Source organism: Gastrolobium bilobum, unplaced genomic scaffold, assembly GCF_033153095.1.
Source record: "Gastrolobium bilobum isolate Gb01-03AN ecotype WA unplaced genomic scaffold, APGP_CSIRO_Gbil_v1 utg8265, whole genome shotgun sequence".
In the NCBI taxonomy this organism is placed as follows: domain Eukaryota; kingdom Viridiplantae; phylum Streptophyta; class Magnoliopsida; order Fabales; family Fabaceae; genus Gastrolobium; species Gastrolobium bilobum.
Window position 1 is genome coordinate 673,743 of NW_026899064.1, and position 19,555 is coordinate 693,297.

Sequence of the window (19,555 nt, forward strand, 5' to 3'; positions counted from 1 at the left end):
ATATTAAAAAACTGTAAAATTAACAATATTGAAATTACTAACATTGATAATGTATAGAGAGATAGAGAGTAAGAGTGAGATAAGTTTGGTGGGGTGAGGGAAGAGGGTTTATATACATTGGGGATGGGTAGTCGTTGTACCAAGTTCGCTACCTACCCCAACAAACTTGTTGCACATTAGACATGTTGCTTACTTTTTTACTAGCAGTTATACGTAGTTTGCTATCTATTGCAGCGAACTTCTCTATATCTGCCACGTGGCATGGCAGGTGGTGGACAGGGGTGGCATTTATTACAACCTACTTCGCTACTTTCAGTAGCGAATTTATTGTCTACCAGAAACGTGTCATATCACCAAACCAAGTTCATTAGCCACTGTAGCTAACTTGCACGCGTGATATATTGAAAAATAACATTATTCATGCGGCAGTTGGGTAAATAAGAACATAAAAGTAGCATTTTGGTTACTCTTTCGTCTTGTGGACTGTGAAAATACATATCAGAGTTCTAAACTAGAAATAAATTTTTAGAATGGCTGCTGGTTCATGGATTTGGATTCAAATCCATTCATGGTTGAATTTGTTTTGGAATTTTGGGCTGAAATTATTAACTGCGCATAAAGTGAATTACTAATTATTATAACTATTTATCTAACTGATTTTACAACTTACGAGGAATAACTTAATTAATTACTTGCCTATCTAATTAATCACTCTTTCATTTTTTTTTTTTTTTTTTATTTTTTAAATAAATCACTCTTTCATTTCGTATCATTTGGGAATACGAATACCTGTAGTGATACATGCTCCTCCAATGAGATTATTAGTTAACATGATTATGTAACGTGAGAGAATCTTATTTATTTATAGGTAAATTAATGGTGTTGATTTTATCACTTGCTTTTTTAATTAATATTTTTTTCATTTTTTATCACTATTAATTTGTTCATAAATGATTAGGATCCTCTCACATGATATAGTAATATTAACTAGCACATAAAAGAATCCCGCTCCTCCAAAATATAATATAAAGTAATTAAAGAGTAATATTATATAGTCTTAACATTTTTTATTACTAAATTAATTCATTAAGAGAACATAGAAAATAAATCAAATTTTAATATCATGCATGTTATTTTATTAGCTAAGATAAAATTTAAGAAGAAAAGTGAAAATAATCAATTTATGCGAAAAATCACGAAGAAATGACATGTCAGGGAATCCTATATCATTTATTATCTAAATTTAGAATTTTTACGTTGTGAGGGAAAATATAGAAAAAAATATTAATAATAAGACTTAAGATTATTTATGTACAGTCCATCAAATTTATTTTTGTATCTAAGAAAAGATGAGAGAAAGATATAAAAGGATCCAAATTTTTGTTATGAAGTGAAAAAATATAAAAAGATCCTAATTCTTGTTATCAAGAGAATAAGGTTGACGAGGGGAATGCATGAGTATTTTCAAGTGCAGGAATTAATATATAATATTTTTTATTAATCAGTAACGCACTAGTTTGGATCGAATCAACGTTTATAACGTTAATTAGTATCATTAAATTGAGTGTTTATTGTGTATGAGATAATTTTATTGTTGAGATATATAGTCCCACATTGGTTGTATGTGCAACTAATGTGGAGTTTATAAGGTATTGAGCACTCCCACCCTTTGAGCTAGCTTTTGGTGATGTGAGATCCAATTTTTTTCTTTTTCTTTTCTTCTTATATGATCTCACATGAGATTGACAAACTTTTTTTTTTTTTTTTTTTTTTTGATAACAGATTGACAAACTTTTACGTATAGAGAAACGTTGAATCCTTAAACTAAACTATGATCGGTTCAAATTATTGTGAATGCAAAAAAAAAAAAATTAGAAAATTATTCTCCCATCATAATGCTAATATTCTCTATTCGAATAAAATTATATTTCGTTGTTATAAAAAAAAAAAAAAAATTATATTTCGTAAAGAATATACGTGATTTATAAAATATATATATATATATAAAGAGAATTATTAGTCTCCTTTTACATGAGGTAACTTATCTCATTTTCTCTCACTTTGATTTCCGCCCCTCACTTTTTTTTTTTTCTTTTTTCTTGTAATGGTGGGACCCACCTAGTTCCTCTCTACAACATAAGATACTTATCTTATCTAAAATGAGATTAATAAAATCCATATATAAATTGACCAACTTGCGTGGCTTGTTCGTGGCTAAAGATCCCATTACTCCCCATTAAAAAACAATAATCACATGTCTTTTTCTTTCCTTTTATTTTTTGGTGGAGGGGCTACGAGGTAAACATCACTCTCCCTCCCTGCATCGCAGAACCCGTGCCCAATATCTCACTGTCAAAAGGTACTAGCAACCATAATAAAACAAGAAAACAGTTTGACAGAGGCAATTCCGTATGAAAGGCATAGTACAAATCTTGTATTTTTATTAAGAACCAGATTCTAAAATGGTTTACCCTAGTCTTTTTGTGCGCTGGCGAAAGGGTTAAAGTTATTTTATTTTATTTTATTTTGGATCAAAGGTTCGAGTAGCGAAAATGAAAATTTTGAAATTCTATATTTTTGTCATGGCCCAACAAAAATGCTAAACGGTAACATGTTAGTTGAGCCCATCTTTGTTAACAACTTAACAAATGGGCATGAGCTGTGTCAAAGTGTTAGTATCCCTTTTTAATAAAAATATAGGATTCCCCTAATATGTGTCATAGTGTTATTAAATCCGGATCGACCCGGCTGGGTCGATCCGAGAATTGGTAAACTGGTCATATAACTGATCTAGTTGAAGCAACGGACCGGTCATGCATCAGAACCGGTGTAACCCGGTCCGACCCAGTTGGTTTTTATGAAAACCGGTGACCCAGTCGGTTAACCGGTGACCCGGCCCGGTCACAAAAAAAAATTCCAATTTTTTTTCAAAAAAAATAATCATAATGAACATAATTGAATATTTTTTTGCTTATTAACTTACATAAGTTATGTATTTACAATACTAATGTTATCTCAATTATGCACTATGCAAAAAAATTTGATTTGATTTATAATTATGGATGTTATTTTCTGAACCTAAAGTCCCGTATCACGAACATTATATTTTTGTTTGATCTTTTATTGGATAATAATATGTGATTTATTATTTTTTATATTAAAATATTTGAAATTTTAATCATTTTTTTAGATATTTGAGTATGTTTATAATTTTTTAATATAAATTATAAAATTATATATAATTATCGGGTCATGCGATTGAACCAATGACTCACTGGTTGAACCAGTGATCCAGTGACTCAGTACCTCGACCGGGTCAATGACCAAGCCGGTTTTAATAACATTGATCCTATAATGCTACCAGTTCTGATTAAAAAAACATACGACGGGAATGATTGATGTAGTTCACTCGAAATGAGTTCTTTCGTGTTTAAGAAAATATATGATATGATAACCATTCAGAGGTAAATTAATAGTTATAATTTAATAATTATTTATTTTAATATTTTCTCTCTCTTCTCTTTTATTATTATGGATTCATCTTTGTATGGTTATGATTATCCATACGACCATATTATGTCTTTCTTAACACGAGAGAATCCACTCCCATGTCAATTAGGTTATTAGGATCAACGAGTACCTAAAAGAAATTTACAAATAACCCTTTAACAAAGATAAGAGATTTCTGATTTCAAACGTTAGTTATGCAACTATGATATAAAATACTTATCACTTGATTAAATGGAATATTAATGAGATATGAGCGGTCATCCTCATCCCTATACGGCTATACCATCCCCTAATCTAAATAATTTACTAAAAAATTTGGAATATTTTATGTAAAAGTAAATTCCCATAAATATAATTTAATTTACTAAATTTTTTGGAATAATTTAATTTACTAAAAGTAAATTCCCATAAATATAATTTCTTACCGTGAATGGAACACAGATGATAGGCTATTCTTTCTGTAAAAAAGAACAACTTGCTCTTATAATCTCTTTTAACAAGACCATAAAAAAAATTGAGACTTCTATAGATTCGTGAAAGGGTTAATCTTGATAAGCAGGCCAGGGAAAACATCGTCCGGGTCCTGTATATGTGGATTCCCTTCAACAATATATGGATCCCCACATTTTTCAATGATTGTTTGCAGTGTCTCTCCCTCACGAACCATGTATATATCATCACACGCCTTTTTGGTATTCCTCTGCGGCATCTGCTGAACCGTGAACTTACTTGTGCTTGACTCACAGCTGCTCAAGACAAGCATCAGTGCCACAAGCAGAGCACAGTACCAAGATATTCTCTCTGCCATTGCTGTTGAAGAACACCCACAAGCCATGCCTAACTTGTTTATAACAATTTTTTCAACCTCAACTTCCTTGTTTGCTGCTACTATAGCTTCTTGAAGGTTTAGCTTTAGATAAATATTAAAAATGAATATCCTAATCATAGCACATCCTTGGATTGAATAAGAGTCATATATATATATATATACGGATTGAATAAGAGAGGAGGTTTCTCTCGCTGGTTGTTGGAGTGGGTATAGTTCTGTGCGGGTGTTGAGACTCGAGATGGTTCCTTCAGTGAAGTAGGTAACTGCCAATTGTTGAACTAAAAAATGGGGAAGAGTCAAGAGTTGGTTTAACTGTTTTATTAAATGGGGTTGATATTTGGTTTGACTTAGCTTCTTTTGGGGTCAAGATTTTCCTTGTTATTTATAGTGAGTGTTTTTTAAGTTTCAACCTGCACTTTATCTACCTCTGTTCCTTTGAAAGTCAACTCAACACTCATTCATGATACATGGAGAGAGCAAAATGGATGAGGTGCCTCTTTGATCTACCAAAATTTGGAATATTATAAACAGTCTTGTCTCTTGATCTAGCAGGGCTTTGAAATGGCTGATAAGGGTGTAGATGCCTACAAATTACAATCAACCACTTGTTCAAACTTAATACAAAAATCATTCAAGAAAATGTCACCAACAATTCACAACCATAATTGTGCATAAATTGACTTGAGAAACAGTAACAGTCCTAAAAGCAATGAGTAAAAACTACTACAGAACATCTTGTGGATGACACACTACAATTACTTCAAGTAATTAAAAGGATTGATTCAAATGGTATATGCTAGATTCCGTTTAAGTAAAGTCATGGGTTCAACTTCTTCTGAATGCAAAAAATTCCCTTTAAAAGAGCTAGTCTCATCATGATATGTATATTCCCAACTCGAACAGAATTGTATTCCATAAATAATACACGTGATTTATAAAAAAAACAACTATTTCAAGTAGAAAGCTTCGAATGATTTGCAAGACACAAACTTAGTAGCTACGTTACATCTTTGGGTAGGCAAACCTGCTTTAGTTCCCTCAAATTGGAGTTTGCTCATTTTAACACTTTTTTGGTTTAGGGGTCAAGCTCATCTCTCAAACTTGATTTTGTCCCCGAAGCATTTTTTTTATCTGCGTTTATATATGTACTGTGATCTATAGTAAAAATAAAGGGTTTAATATTCATATTAGATAAATTTATCTACAAATACACGTATAAAACTATATGGAACTCATATGAAAAAAAAAATAAAAAAAAATATGAGTCTCAAACACTTTTATGTGTGTAGGTCTGTAGGAGATAAAAGTATGTGTGACTCATACTTTCTTTTCACATAGCCCACACACTTTTATATATATGTAGAAAATAAATTTATCTCCTATAATATAATAAACACCAAACCCAAAATAAAAGCATCTCAATAAGTACTCAGTGTACACCTTTTTTTTGTGTTTTTTTGCTTTCACTCTACGGCAGAGAGTGACGGTCCATTTTCTTTGCCATCAGTTGCCGTATATAGCTTGTTATATAATTATAATTAGACAGTAATCATGCTAATTTAATATTTTTTATTTCCACTTCATTTAAAGAGTAAATACTCTTTTTGGTCCTCAGCAAAAATTTTACAATGCCCGCTTTAGTCCCTAGCAAATAAAAAGGCCCATCGTGGTACTCAAGAAATTCAAAATGGACCTATTTTAGTCCTTTTAGGGACTAATATAGATCTTTTTTGAATTTACGAGGGATTACGATTTCAACTAAATGGGTCCATTTTGAATTTCTTAGGGACCACGATGGCCTTTTTATTTGCAAGGGACTAAAACGGACATCGTAAAATTTGCTGAGTACCAAAAAGAATATTTACTCTCACTTAAATTATAATTTTAAATAGGACTGTGCATTCTTCAAAAGTTAAAATACCATGCATTTGTTTTAATTTAATAACATAACAAAAAGATGCTAAGTTCCTGTATCTATTTATTTCATTTGTTAATGTATACTTAAAAATAATGAAATCAAATAGAAAAGAAATTTGGATAAAGAAATATTTATTTTAATCCTAATTTGGTAATTAATTATCTAGAAGTGATTTTAGTCAAAATTGTCCAAATAATATTATTTCTGTTAAAATATTTTTTTCAAATAAAAACATCTAAACATATATGATAAATTACTTCGCTTCAAACTTACTTTTAATTAATTTTATAAAATTAAAATTATTCAAAATTAAGTTTGTAAAAAATAACCTAAACACACATATAATGGTTTTCTTATGCGGAAGGGCGTTTTGAAATTGACGTTACAGTTCATTTCGTCTTTATAACCTTATCACTTGATAATTAAGGGTTACCTTTTCGTATATTTTGTTATCTTTTAGTCTCTGTTCATTTTGAATATTGCACTCTAAATTTCCTAATTATGTTAATGTTTGTTAAGTAAGAATTGTTAGTAGCGTATTATTTAATACTCTCTTTTTATCATTCTTTTATGATTAAGTAAAATCTTGTGCTGATCCTACTAATAGAAACTGAGTTCAAGTTATTTAATGGAGATAAAAAAGATTTCACTCAATAATACATAAAATGTAAAAAAAAAAAAAAAAAAATTACTAGAATTTTTCCTTCGCTAAATTGTGGGTGGTTGGTTTCTTGAGGCATTGGATAGTTTAAATTTAATTATTTGAAAATATAGTTGCAAATTAGTAACTCTCAAAATTGTTTCCTTAAGTAAGGATCCATTAAATAAATACTAACATAGAATGTTACACATAATAAGAATAAGCTTAAGATTGCAATTTGTAAATTACACACAATAAAGGTTACGCCGTTATGGTTAAAGTATAGGTTAATTTACGGAAACTTGGGTAAGAAGTAGAATACACAAGGGAAGAAAATGGCATACATCAAGCTCTTCAAAAGTAATACATTAGTTTAGAAATAGTCTCACATGGGTTCCTATACAACAAGGAGTCACTTGAGATTTCAAACTGCCTAGAAAAGTGACATTTAACTTAAAGACAGAGATCAAAGCATAAACATATCACTCCGGTTGGGAGCCTGCACCTTGAGACTTCGAATCTGCCACAACATCCCATGAAGGGTGGGAATTATCTCAATAAGCTAGAGGAGGTTCTAACCCTCAGACTTGCCAATCATATAATGGGAGAAGTCACATGATACCAATTTGCATACAGGAATAGAGTGTTGTACTAACATCCAACTAAAATTAACAGCATTACAATTGAAGTAACATGATACACAAACGGATATTCTGTGACTTTAGAACTCTCTTCCCACCTTACACTAGCTATGTGTATAGCTAGTTGACCTATAGCGTCCCCCACACTGTCAACTATCATTTCCTCTATCTCATGGAATATGGCACAGATGATTAATCATTTAACAAGATATAATGCATACATGTTCTCATCATAAGAATCTTTAAGTCATACATGAGTAATATATGTAATATGCAGCAATTTCTTGTTCCGAAAAGTCATCAATGCATGTCTGGATTCATTTCATAATTATATAATTGGAAAGAGGTAATTTTGGTTTTCCGCAAGCAAATATATCCAGATATTCAGGGTAAAGTATTCGGATATCTGACATTACATATCTGAATATATGCCTGACATATATTTAGATATCTGGCCCGGATATTATCCGGAATCAGACAGAACAACTTCGACCCAAAACATAAACCAAAGTAGGACCACTTAAATTTATCGTCCCTGTCATATATGTTTTATATAAACAACACCCAAGTGTTTCAGAAAAAACAGAAACAGTAGGAAAACAGATTTATTGTATTTTAATCCAAGGAAATTAAAGAACCTATATGCATGCAAGCACCATCATTATTCCTAATGTAGAAAACTACCAATAAGTGAATAGTTCTTTTTAAAACCCAGATACCTCAGGAAAGTATACATGCAAGTATGCAACCCTTCCCAGAATCGATTTTTAAAGTATTAAAAGAAAAAGAAGAACCCCATATAACTTAACTAATGGTGATGTTTCCCTCAAGATTTTTGGTTCCTTATCCAGTTCCACATCGCCTCCCTCACCTTCTCTTAGTAAAATCTGAGAATGAAGCAGAACCAAGGAGAAAGTAATCTTCCTACTCACACCAGTTGTGGCTTAAGCTTTCACAATTTCTCTCTAACCTTGGTTGCTAATATCTTCAGGACTTAGTTAAAAGTTCAATGAAGTTAATACTTAAAGGAATGGAAAAACCTAGGGTGGAAAAGGAGAGGAAATCTCGATTGGGTGGTTCAACTTTTAAGGCTACGTAGATGAAGAAGTGAGGAGACGAAGTTGGTGATGGTGGTCCAATGTGGGTTTCTCACAGCTAAGAATAAAAAATGAAATAAGAGAGAGAGCTTTTGCATGTAATAGTGTGTGTGAGTGGTCCTTGGCTGATTTGAGAGGAAACAAAGAAAGGTAAAACTTTGCATGTAATGTAATGCTATTGGGTAAGGTGGGTTACGGTGAGGGAGGAAAAGAAAGAGTGTTAAAAGAAGAAAATGACGAAGGGAAAAATATAACTTCAGGTGGTGGTTGGAAAAGTGGTCAGAGGAAGGCGTGGCCGCGTGGGGTGTTAAATGACGTGGAATTTACAAGAAAAAGGAGTAAAGAAATAAAATGGAGGCAGATAAAAGGAGCAAGAATTTCGCTGGGGTAGGGAGACCCCGGTTGATTTCTGCAGATTAGGGGTGTAAGTGTGTTTTTCTTTTCCTGGTTTCTGCTTGTGTGAGCGAGCCCTCTTGTCTACCAAAAAAATAGCAAGGATTTTGAATCTCCTACCTGGTATAAAATAGTCAAATATAAGAATTATGAAATTTAATATCTCATATTTATGACAAATAAATGAACATTACCCAAAATTCTCGAGTTTTGAAATGGACAGACTTGAGAAATTATAGATTCACATCCATCTTTTATATGAATTGGTAAAAGAGTTCGTTCTATTTTCATATTTTAGTACTACGTTACTTTCCTGAACAAAAACAAAGATATCCAATTCCTCAGATTCTCGAGTATCTAGCATGCTCATATGAAAACGACGGCATAGGATATATCCAAATAAATAAATAAATAAATAACGTCATCATAGCCAAACAACTCCCATCTTGATTTCATGCCCTTCCATCTGAACTGAAATAGTTACAGAATTATGAATTTTATTGCCAAACAAGAGCGAAGAAGTTTTTACTTAAATATTCAAACCGAAATTGTTGTATAAAACCAGAGTGAAAAGCGGCATATAAGTTCCGAAGATTGTTTACATCTTAAAGAAGAGCAATAAAATCCAAATTCAAATCTCATATCATGTAAAGAGAATTTCATTAGCACGTGAACTTTTGGATTAAAAGGGGTAAGAACTCATCAGCTTGAAGGATGAGAATGGGAACCACTGTGAATCCTTTAGACCCAAAGTTCTGGTCGACAATGCGTGGAATAAAGAAAATTAACTTATACATAATTTAGGCAATTAAGATGCTATTATGCTATCACTTGGCAAAGCTTTGACATCTGACAGCACGGTAGTACAAATGCCTTTAATTCAGGGTTTCATCAAGAGCTCCCTAATATAATTAAGAACTTCCTCGACATTCACAGTGAAAGCAACTGAAACAGGAGAATAACCCGTCCATGGGTTGCTCGCATTCCATCTGTATGAAATAAAGCATAAAATTATTAGCACCAAAAATAAAGTAAATAAATATATTAGTTTTCAAATTTGGACAAACTTTTTTAATCCTTGGTCCATAAGTGTATGCCCAACACAGATGCCCTGTGTCTCTACCCTCACTACCCCCTCTTTGTACGTGAAAAGATCTGGGCGCACAAGTGCCACAAAACTGACGGGGTCGTGGAGGAAAATTCCTAAAAGAACAAATCAAATCATCATTCCCATGCCAACTTTAATAGTTAACTAAAGATGTAGACCTTAACAGCATAACTTGCTTACCATAGACACCGTCAGATTTTACATGCCAATCCCTATAGAATTTGCACATGTCACTCAAGAGAGGAGCATACTTTCCCTTGGATTCCTTCAGTTCAAGGAGATCATCGTCTGAAACCAAAAGATAACGTTGTTCAATATCCAGTACCTCACCCAGAATACTAACAAGTAGCTCAAGATAGCCCAGAAATTGGAGCAAACTGGGATTACAACCCCACCTGTGAATTTGACTTGGGTTGTAATGTTTATTCCAACAACAGCAATATTTGCTCCAGAGGTAAACACAATGTCTGCTGCTTCTGGGTCTCCATAGATCTGCAAATTGAAGAATTGTCATCAAGACTAGGACTGATGTGATCTGAAATCAGATCATTGAGATTAGCATAAAATGGAATCCATTTATTTCTTGGATAACAACTTCCTAGGAAATAATATCCGCCTGATGTAATGTTTGGCGTGGAGAGAATAGATAGTATATAGACTTCAAGAAACCAAAAAGAGTCTTCTCCTTCTCAAAAATGGAGATTTTTTTTTGGATCACATCAAAGGCACTTTTCACCAATTATTAGCAACTACAACAGTTAATTGCTGCCCGTCACCTAAGCTCAACGCAAAAATTCAACCAATTATGCATAACTGAAGCAAGTTGTTTTACTTTATGTACAAAGCAAAGAATGGAAAATTAGGAAATGCATAATTTCAGTAAACTCTACAAAGAATGGAGGCTTAGTTTTAATCTGATAAATTACTGTTATACTTAAACATAATTGATTTAGTTGATAACTAAATTACTATTATACATATTTCCAAGGTCATCTTCGAGAAAAAGAGAGGTAAAAGTAGAAAAGGAAATAGAAAACATCAACAAAAAATAGAAGAAAAAAAAATTCCTGTTACAATAGAGCAAGTCAAGGAGCTCAATATTGGATTTGAGAATTTTCAGCTGCTTATTTTTTGAAACATATGAAACATACAAAATATCAATGGAAAAGCCCAAAGGAAATTATTCTTTTTATCTTTTTCTTATCGCAAGAAACATAACAAACAGGAATCCGCCACTTACATTTGCTTCTGCGGCAGGGTTCACATTCCCCAAGGCAAAGAATGAACCACCAAGTATAACTATTCTCTTCACCTTGCTTGCAAAAGAAGAATCTCTTTTGATTGCCTAACAATGAAAGTGATACTATCAGATCAACACATGTATGCAATTATAAATCTGGAAGTTATGAAGGCAAGTATAATAAAGTACGAGAGAGCACTGTACAACTTACTAAAGCTAAGTTTGTTAGTGGTCCAAGTGCTAGTACAGATACTTCACCAGGATATTCAGAGACCTTCTCTACTAAAAACTCACTAGCACTCTTCTCAATTTTCTGAGCTTTAGGTTGGGGTAGGAATATATTCCCCAGTCCATCTTTACCATGAACAAAATCAGCAACACAAGGCTTTCCACCCTTTTGCAGAAAACACAGTACAATTAATACTAGAAAGACGGAGTAAAATCAAAGGGGGAAAAAACCGAGGGGCTGAGGCAGGAGAGAAACATGTCATGCACTGTGCAGAGGTATGTAGCCAGAAAGATGATACAAGGAAAGGGTGCAAAGCACATATCTAAGTAAAACTTAATTTGACTGAATTAATACTGGAGAAGCTCAAAACTATACATTAATATAGTAGTTACCTTCAATGGCTCAGAGCTTCCCTCTGCAACTGGAACATTTTGACAGCCTGCGATCTCACACTATCCTTTTTGCATATTAAGAAATCAATCAAGAACATATTCCAAAAGCATGCAAGACATGGAAAAAAAAATTTGAAATAGAAATTCACCGGCCAAAGTGATGGGAATTTTGAAAACAAACACGTACCAAAATCAAGGCATTGCGTGTGGCATCTTCGGTAGCGGTATTACCAAAAATGGATGTCAAACCTAGGACCTCCACCTCTGGAGTTTGAAATGCCATCAAGATTGCCATGCTATCATCTGCAGAATCATAAAATTTCCATTCCTACTTTACTCATGAAACCACCATTCACAGTAAAACACTTCATAAAACTATTAAAAATTACCTAAGATTGACTTTAATCTAAACGCACGATAATTACTTCGTCCCAAATATAAATTATTGAAAAATCAGACCAATTGGAGCCAAATTAAGACTCCAAATTCACAAGTGAAATTGTTGTTATCGCTTTTTTGTGAGTTCTTCTAATTGTTTACATCATGAAGAAAGCAGTGCAGGAGTCTAAGCAAAGTAACCTTCGGATTTATTCGAATGATGATGGACATTTTTTGGGGGAAAATGAAATGACTAAAGGCATGAGTTGAAACTAACCGATCCCAGGGTCGGTGTCGATAATGAGTTTCTCGGCGGCGTTTCCAAGTACACCGTTTCCGGCACCGTGAACATTGTTGACTAGAGTGGCCATGATCGAGGGATTGAATCGGATCACAATTCACAGCTAGGGATTCAGCGGATTGCGAGGCGAAAAGCGAAGAAGAATTACAACACTTGAACCTTGGAATTTTGGTATTTATTGATGTCTCTCTGTGTGTGTGTGTGTGTGTGTATGTGTGCGTGCTTCAAATACACACATACACACGCAGGGAATTGCGAAGGAATATGCAGAGAGAGGCTTTGTTGGACGATGAAGTTGAAGTCGATGCAGAGAAAGGAATGCGATATTATCAATTTATAATGGTTGGTGTCACGAGCTTCTCTCGTCTATGTAATTCAACCCAATCAACGCAAGCAACGTGGCGGATCCATATCGCATTTTTTTAATATCCTTTCTCTCATCAAAAAGCACAAGAAAAGTACACAAAGCGGATTGATTTAAAGTTTTTCGGAGGCTTTTCAAGTAACGAAGATGCAATAATTTTGCCAAAAATTAATGGTAACTCAGGCTGGTGTATAGAAATATGGGTGACAGCATATTTAGTATTATTTTTTAGAAAATTTAAAATCTTAAATTTGAATTGTTTCCTGTGAAGAATATTAAGTAAAATAATTTGTTATAAATTTATCAAAAAAAAAATGAAATAATTTGTTATTTCGATAAATTGTTAGAATATTAAGTAAAATTAATAAATTAAATTTAAATAAATATGAAAATTTAAACAGATAATATATATTTTTTAAAAAAGCTCCTAATGAGAATATTTAATTTTTTTTACTCATTATAATAAAAATATTTTTCTATAACTATGTTTGACTAGGTTTTTGTTTACAAAGAGAGAAAAAAATTAGAAAAAAACTCCTCAAAAAAGAACTGAAAGGAATTAAGTGTATATTTATCTTGAAAATTTAGTAAGTTAGAATTTCAATATATTTTCGTACAAAAAAACTTGAATATATTTTAAATAAAATTATTCAGTCGAGCTATATATCATATTAACATTTCAAGGACTTATTAATTTACACGCTATAGACTTTATTAACAATATTTCAAAAATCTAAGTGAAATAATTACTTTTTCATGATCTTATTTGAGAAGCATGTATTTTTCAGAAATTTAATGTACAATCTAAACTATTTTTGAATGTTTAATTCATACATTCTTCATATTTTTTTAATAATTACTTGAAATTAAAAGAAATAAACAATTCAAAAAAAGTACAGAATGAAGTGACAGCCTTTTATTTTTTCTTATTTTATAAATAATTTTTTCCCTGTTCCCAGCTAAGAATGACATGGAGGATAAGAATTACAGCGGGGATCGGTGCAGTTTTATAATTAAAAATATAAATTCAGAACAGTGGGTATAACAAAGTTTTGAAGGAATATATGTTTTGATATACTTGTTTTAATGTACCCTTTATTATTATTATTATTAAGTAAACTTTTTACGTACAGTTTATTAAAAAATTTAAGTTTGTTTTTATTTATTAAGGTTCCTATAAAATTTATTAAATAAATATATCAATAACATTCCTAGAAAGTTTCAAGCGAACGAGAAAGTCGAAATGATTAATAAATTTCAATGCAACCTTTAAATTGTATATAATAAAAATCGCTTGGTTCAAATTGTTAAAGAAAAAATCACAACAATAGGACCAACACAAATTTTGGTTCACGCAAGTATTTATAAAAGTGACGGGGGGTTCATGTGCCATATGATAAAATTGCCACATGCACATACTTCAAAACAGCTAGATGCCCCATTCCAAAGCGAGGAGGGGGCTTCCTCTATGCTCGGATGCTTCCTGCAAATATTGAAATTGTAAAAATTTAAATAAAATAAATAAGTATAATGCATATAATGACACAAAGTAGAAAAAATTTGGTATCACACCATTTTATGTTTGCAAAGAGTCTACTTAAAAAAAATATTTGGTTGTTGGAATAGTAGGTAAAAAAAGGTAACTTGCAAAGAAGAAATTCTATATTGCAATTCTACCTTTTATAATGATTTTCTGGAGTGACACAGGTGAACTATTTGGGGTAGACAGGTAGTAATATTTTTCTCTTTAGTGAATGTTTTTGAACTTTATCTCCTTTTATTAAGAGGGTATTTGAAGTTAAATTGATTCACAATTGTGGTCAAAGATGGCAGATTTTGGATGAAAATGAACTCTTTTAGACATTAATTGCTAGTTCTCTTAATTATTAGTAGAGTGCATAATAGCTAGGAACGTCTTAATTTAATTTCGATCAATAACCACACACATCTTAATACTTGTTGGTATCAGAAGTTAAACTACTCTTAATAAAATAAAAATCATAGAATCTAACTTGAAGGTTTTGGCCACAAAAATTACAAGAAGATTAAAGCAAAATATGGTTAAGATATCCCATATTTTATTGGCTGGTATCCTTTAAAGTGAGTATGCGATTCTCCCGTAGCGGATGATGCCATCTGTGAGGCAAGACAAGAACAATTATAATATTTTGATTGTATTATTTGTGAAAAAATAGTGGTGAGTGGGGATTGTTTTCATAATTTTTCTTGGTACGCCATGAGGCCTTTTCAATTTTAGGCCTCATTGTTTATTGATAATGTATTTTGCATGGAGTTACGAATCTTGGAAACTTGATAATGCCTGCAGAGTATGCTCTTCGTGAATACGTTATTGCTTCCTTAGTATATTCATAAAGGATATGTTCTTCAAAACATATTGGGTACATTGACTGCATTGACCCTCTTCTGAAGAAAAAATAAAATAAAATTGTTTGAATGCCACCCTAGCTTGAAATTTTGCTAAAATGCCACCTCTCAAAATTTGCTATAATTGTCGGCGAGTTTGGTTAGGTTACGTTGCACGTTACTTGAGGTCATCATACTCACTATCAGTTACAGCAAATAAAATAGTCAAATTGCTCAACCTTTCTTTATAAAAGTGAGACACATGGCACAAAAGATAATAGGAATCGCTCTGCTAGGGTTAGAGATTTACGATGAATCCAGCCACCGGTCGTTTGCACTCAACTGAAGAGGAGGATAATCTCCAACGAAGCGTGAAAAAGAGTAAGGGAGGCGATGGCAAGTTCTCCAGTGAGCAAACCATGACTCCTCGTGATGAAGAATGGATGAGAGATAACATGTCCTTCAAGGAGATGTTAATGAGACATAATGGAGAGTGGGAGGATTGAATTGAAGAAAGTAATTCAGAAGATAAGGAACCTCCTACAGAAGACCTAATTTTGGAGGACCAACCAGAAACACCAGAAGTGGTTAGGGAAGAGGATGCGGATGGTAAAGTGAATTTCAAATTGTCAGACTCCTTCAAGAAGAAAGCCTGGAAGCCTTGGCATCAGTCCTTTTTCGTGAAATTGATGGGGAAAAAAGTCTCTCTTGCCTTTATGAAGAAGAAGATGGAGAATTTGTGGGCACGGCAATGTAAGGTCTTTATCACTGACCTTGAAAATGATTATTTTTTAGTTCGTTTCTCAGATAAAAAAGACATGGATTTTGCTCTTACAGCAGGTCCATGGGTCAATTTTTGATCATTATCTAGCCATTAGGTCTTGGGAACCTGATTTCCATCCCTATCAGGCCTCTATTTCTCGTATTATGGCCTGGGTGAGACTACCTGAATTTCCAATAGAATATGTTAATACTTCATTGATTAAGAATATTGGGAATTGGCTGGGAAAGTTCGTGAGAATTGATGCTGCCACTACTTCATTAGCTAGAGGCCGTTTTGCAAGAATGTGTGTGGAGTTAAATCTGACTCAGCCTCTTCAAGTGGAGTATAAGGTTGAGGGTAGATTGAAAAAGGTAGAATACGAGGGGCTGAATCTCATTTGTTACGGTTGTGGAAGATATGGTCACAGGTTGGAAAATTGCCCAAATAAAATTTGTGGAGTTCCTGATCAGACAAATTCTGTAATGGAAAAGGACTTGACTAGTCAGGAAACTGTTGTGGGAGATGTTTCAGCTGCGGGTGTGGAAACTTCTAAATTTGGCCCTTGGATGCAGGTGTTGAAAGGGAGAAGGAATAAAGGGAATCAGGATCAAAGATCGGATTTAAAGAAAGGGAATAGGAATAAGCCAGCTATTCAGATGCGAAATTCATTTACTAGTTTGAACAATCAGAATATGCAGGCAGAGAAACAGGATGATACAGGGGGTGAGAACATGAATAAGGTGTCAAGTCTGAGGTCCCTTCAATCCAAAGATAAGAAGAATGTGCCTGCTGCTGTTGAAATGGTGGAAACTTCATCACAATTTATCCTGGTGGGCAACCAAATAGAAAACAGCAGTATAACCCAGGAGCTGAAGAAGGGACATCATAGTCAGGAGTTAGTGAGTGAGAAAATATCTGAAAAGAAGAATCAGTTGAGGTTGTCAAAGGAGAATGGAGAAGCTAATTGTGCTGAGATGGTAAATACTAACAGTACAGAATATCATGGAATGACTAATATGACCCCTGCCATTCTGAATCATGAGTCTAATGTTCATGTTGTGAGAGGTGTGACTGGTCAACTGGATCCTAAACCTCCTGACCCGATGATGGAGGATTGTGAACAGGATGCTGATGCAAAAGATATGGAGGTTTTAGGTGCTAACGACAGCAACATGTTGGGAGGGAATGAAAAACAGGGATTGTCAGGACCTGTAATCTACTCTCAAAGTTTTTAATGAATTTTTTAATCTGAAATTCTAGAGGGGCTGCTCGACGAGAGTTTGGTGATGCCCTCAAAACTCTAGTTAAGAAGAATATGGTGGATGTGGCTGTAGTGCTTGAACCTAGGACTCAAAGTGGGATTTGTAAAAATATTATGCAGAAAGTAGGATTTGAAAGTTTTGTAGTGGAAGAAGCTCAAGGCTTTGCTGGTGGAATTTGGATCATGTGACATAGTGAGAAGGTGAGTATAACTGTTCTTTCTCAAGCATCTCAATTTATCCACTGTAGAATTAATATTCCTAATGGCATTTGTTTTGACTTCACAGCAATATATGTCAGTCCTTCCCAAAACATCAGAAACAATCTTTGGGAGGATCTCAGGGCTCTTAGTAATTCTATATCTGGTCCTTGGGTACTTGGAGGGGATTTTAATGAAATTTCTTATTCTCATGAGAAGAAAGGAGGTACTATAGCTGATCCTGTGAAGTGTGCGAGATTTGCTTCAGTGTTGGAAGACTGTAAGGTGGCTGATATGGGTTGTGATGGCCCCTTCTTTACCTGGCAAGGTCCTAAGTGGACTAATTTGAAGAGAGTTTACAAGCGGCTTGATAGAGTTGTTGCTAATGTAGAGTGGAGAATGTTATTTGATGGAGCAAGAGTGTCTTCTCTGCCTAGACTCTTATCAGATCATAATCCAATCCTTATCAAGCTTTTTGAAGACCAGAGTAGTGATAAAAAGAAGCCATTTAGATTCTTTGCTGCATGGCAAGAACATCAAAATTTTGTTCAGTTTCTTAACTCAAATTGGGATCTGAATTTTGACCTCCCTTATATGCTTCATCGATTGATTCCTGAAATCAATGTGTGGAACAGAAGAGTCTTTGGTAATATTGATAGGAAGAAAAATTGGCTTATCAAGAGGATTGCTTATATTCAGGGTAGAAGGAAAGCTAATGATTCGGATCACTTGCATGCTATGGAGAAAGATTGTCAATAGCAGTTTGGAAAGGTCCTTCTTGAAGATGAGTTGTTTTGGTTTCAGAAATCAAGACAGAAGTGGATCACTGATGGTGACAGAAATACCAAGTTCTATCATCTTAGCACAGTGGTGAGGAGAAGCACTAATAAAATCTTTAAGTTAAAAAGTGAGGATGATGCTTGGGTAACAAATGCTGCTGACCTGAAAGAGATGGCGCTGAACTATTTTAAGGGTCTATTCAATGAGGATTTTTTGGATAGAAGGTGGATCAGTTCTGAAAATCTCTGGCCTAAACTTTCGATTTTGGAGAAAAATGATCTGGAGAGGTGTCCTAGTGACCTTGAAATTAAACAAGCTTTGTTTAATATTGGTGCTTTAAAGGCACCAGGCATAGATGGTTATCCAGCAATTTTCTTCCAAAAAAATTGGGATTTGATTAAAAAGCAAGTCTGCTCTCTGATCTATCAGATTTGGGATTATCCAAATATTCTGGCTTCAATTAATTCTACACTTTTGGGTCTCATTCCAAATGTGCAGAATCAGATTCATATTAGCCAGTTTAGACCTATCTCACTGTGCCCAGTGGTGTATAAAATAGTCAGTAAAATTATTGTCAGCAGGCTTAAAACAATTATGGATAAGGTGGTGTCTCCTGCCCAGTCTAGTTTTGTGCCTAGTCGTCATATTCAGGATAACATTATTGTGGTCCAAGAGTTAGTTCATTCTATGAGGAAGATGAGAGGTAAAAGGTGTTTTATGGCGATCAAAGTGGATTTGGAAAAAGCTTATGACCGCCTAAATTGGAACTTCCTCAGAAATGTTTTAGTGGAGGTTCAAATCCCTGGGCATCTTTCTGAGTTAATCATGACTGCTGTTTCCTATCCTAAAACCAGCATTTTATGGAACGGGAGCATTACAGATGAATTTCAGCCTAGTAGAGGGGTTCGTCAGGGGGATCCAATATCCCCGTATTTATTTGTGTTAGCTATGGAGAAGCTATCCCATATAATTCAAACTGCAGTAGATGGTAATTTGTGGCACCCTAACAAAGCAGGTAAAGGGGGTCCGAAAGTTTCACATTTATTATTTGCTGATGATTTAATGCTCTTCTTATAAGATAGTGAGGATCAGATGCACATCCTTCTCCGCTGCTTGAACCTGTTTGGTGAAATCTCTGGCCAAAAAATT

The 19,555-nt window shown here is 33.7% G+C and overlaps 3 protein-coding genes across 3 annotated transcripts; 1 reads left to right on the forward strand and 2 right to left on the reverse strand.

Moving 5' to 3' along the window:
- Window positions 1-4,033: 4,033 nt before the first annotated feature.
- On the reverse strand, window positions 4,034-4,345 carry LOC133286802 (uncharacterized). Its single transcript, XM_061484254.1, has one exon. It carries the CDS (start codon window positions 4,343-4,345, stop codon window positions 4,034-4,036), a length of 312 nt encoding a protein of 103 aa, XP_061340238.1.
- A 5,286-nt stretch (window positions 4,346-9,631) lies between these two features.
- Window positions 9,632-12,966, reverse strand: LOC133286812 (uridine nucleosidase 1). The gene is made up of 9 exons (XM_061484269.1): window positions 12,653-12,966; window positions 12,185-12,300; window positions 11,998-12,057; window positions 11,588-11,770; window positions 11,377-11,481; window positions 10,532-10,628; window positions 10,317-10,424; window positions 10,096-10,231; window positions 9,632-10,017 (listed from the first exon to the last, which is right to left on the reverse strand). Exons 1-9 carry the CDS (start codon window positions 12,744-12,746, stop codon window positions 9,909-9,911), a joined length of 1,008 nt encoding a protein of 335 aa, XP_061340253.1. The 5' UTR covers window positions 12,747-12,966; the 3' UTR covers window positions 9,632-9,908.
- A 2,749-nt stretch (window positions 12,967-15,715) lies between these two features.
- Window positions 15,716-18,385, forward strand: LOC133286803 (uncharacterized). Its single transcript, XM_061484255.1, has 5 exons — window positions 15,716-15,812; window positions 15,918-16,162; window positions 16,245-17,368; window positions 17,428-17,597; window positions 17,715-18,385. Exons 1-5 carry the CDS (start codon window positions 15,716-15,718, stop codon window positions 18,383-18,385), a joined length of 2,307 nt encoding a protein of 768 aa, XP_061340239.1.
- Window positions 18,386-19,555: the final 1,170 nt, after the last annotated feature.

Bases quoted from the DNA above. Each gene is read 5' to 3' on its own strand.
- LOC133286802 (XM_061484254.1), bottom strand. From the start codon at position 4,345: ATGGCTTGTGGGTGTTCTTCAACAGCAATGGCAGAGAGAATATCTTGG.
- LOC133286812 (XM_061484269.1), bottom strand. From the start codon at position 12,746: ATGGCCACTCTAGTCAACAATGTTCACGGTGCCGGAAACGGTGTACTT. The intron at 12,058-12,184 runs GTACGTGTTTGT...CAAAAAGGATAG, and splicing joins CACGCAATGCCTTGATTTTG to TGTGAGATCGCAGGCTGTCA. The intron at 11,482-11,587 runs GTAAGTTGTACA...TTTCATTGTTAG, and splicing joins CACTAACAAACTTAGCTTTA to GCAATCAAAAGAGATTCTTC.
- LOC133286803 (XM_061484255.1), top strand. From the start codon at position 15,716: ATGAATCCAGCCACCGGTCGTTTGCACTCAACTGAAGAGGAGGATAAT. The intron at 16,163-16,244 runs GTCTTTATCACT...CTCTTACAGCAG, and splicing joins TGTGGGCACGGCAATGTAAG to GTCCATGGGTCAATTTTTGA. The intron at 17,369-17,427 runs GTCAGGACCTGT...CTGAAATTCTAG, and splicing joins GGGAATGAAAAACAGGGATT to AGGGGCTGCTCGACGAGAGT.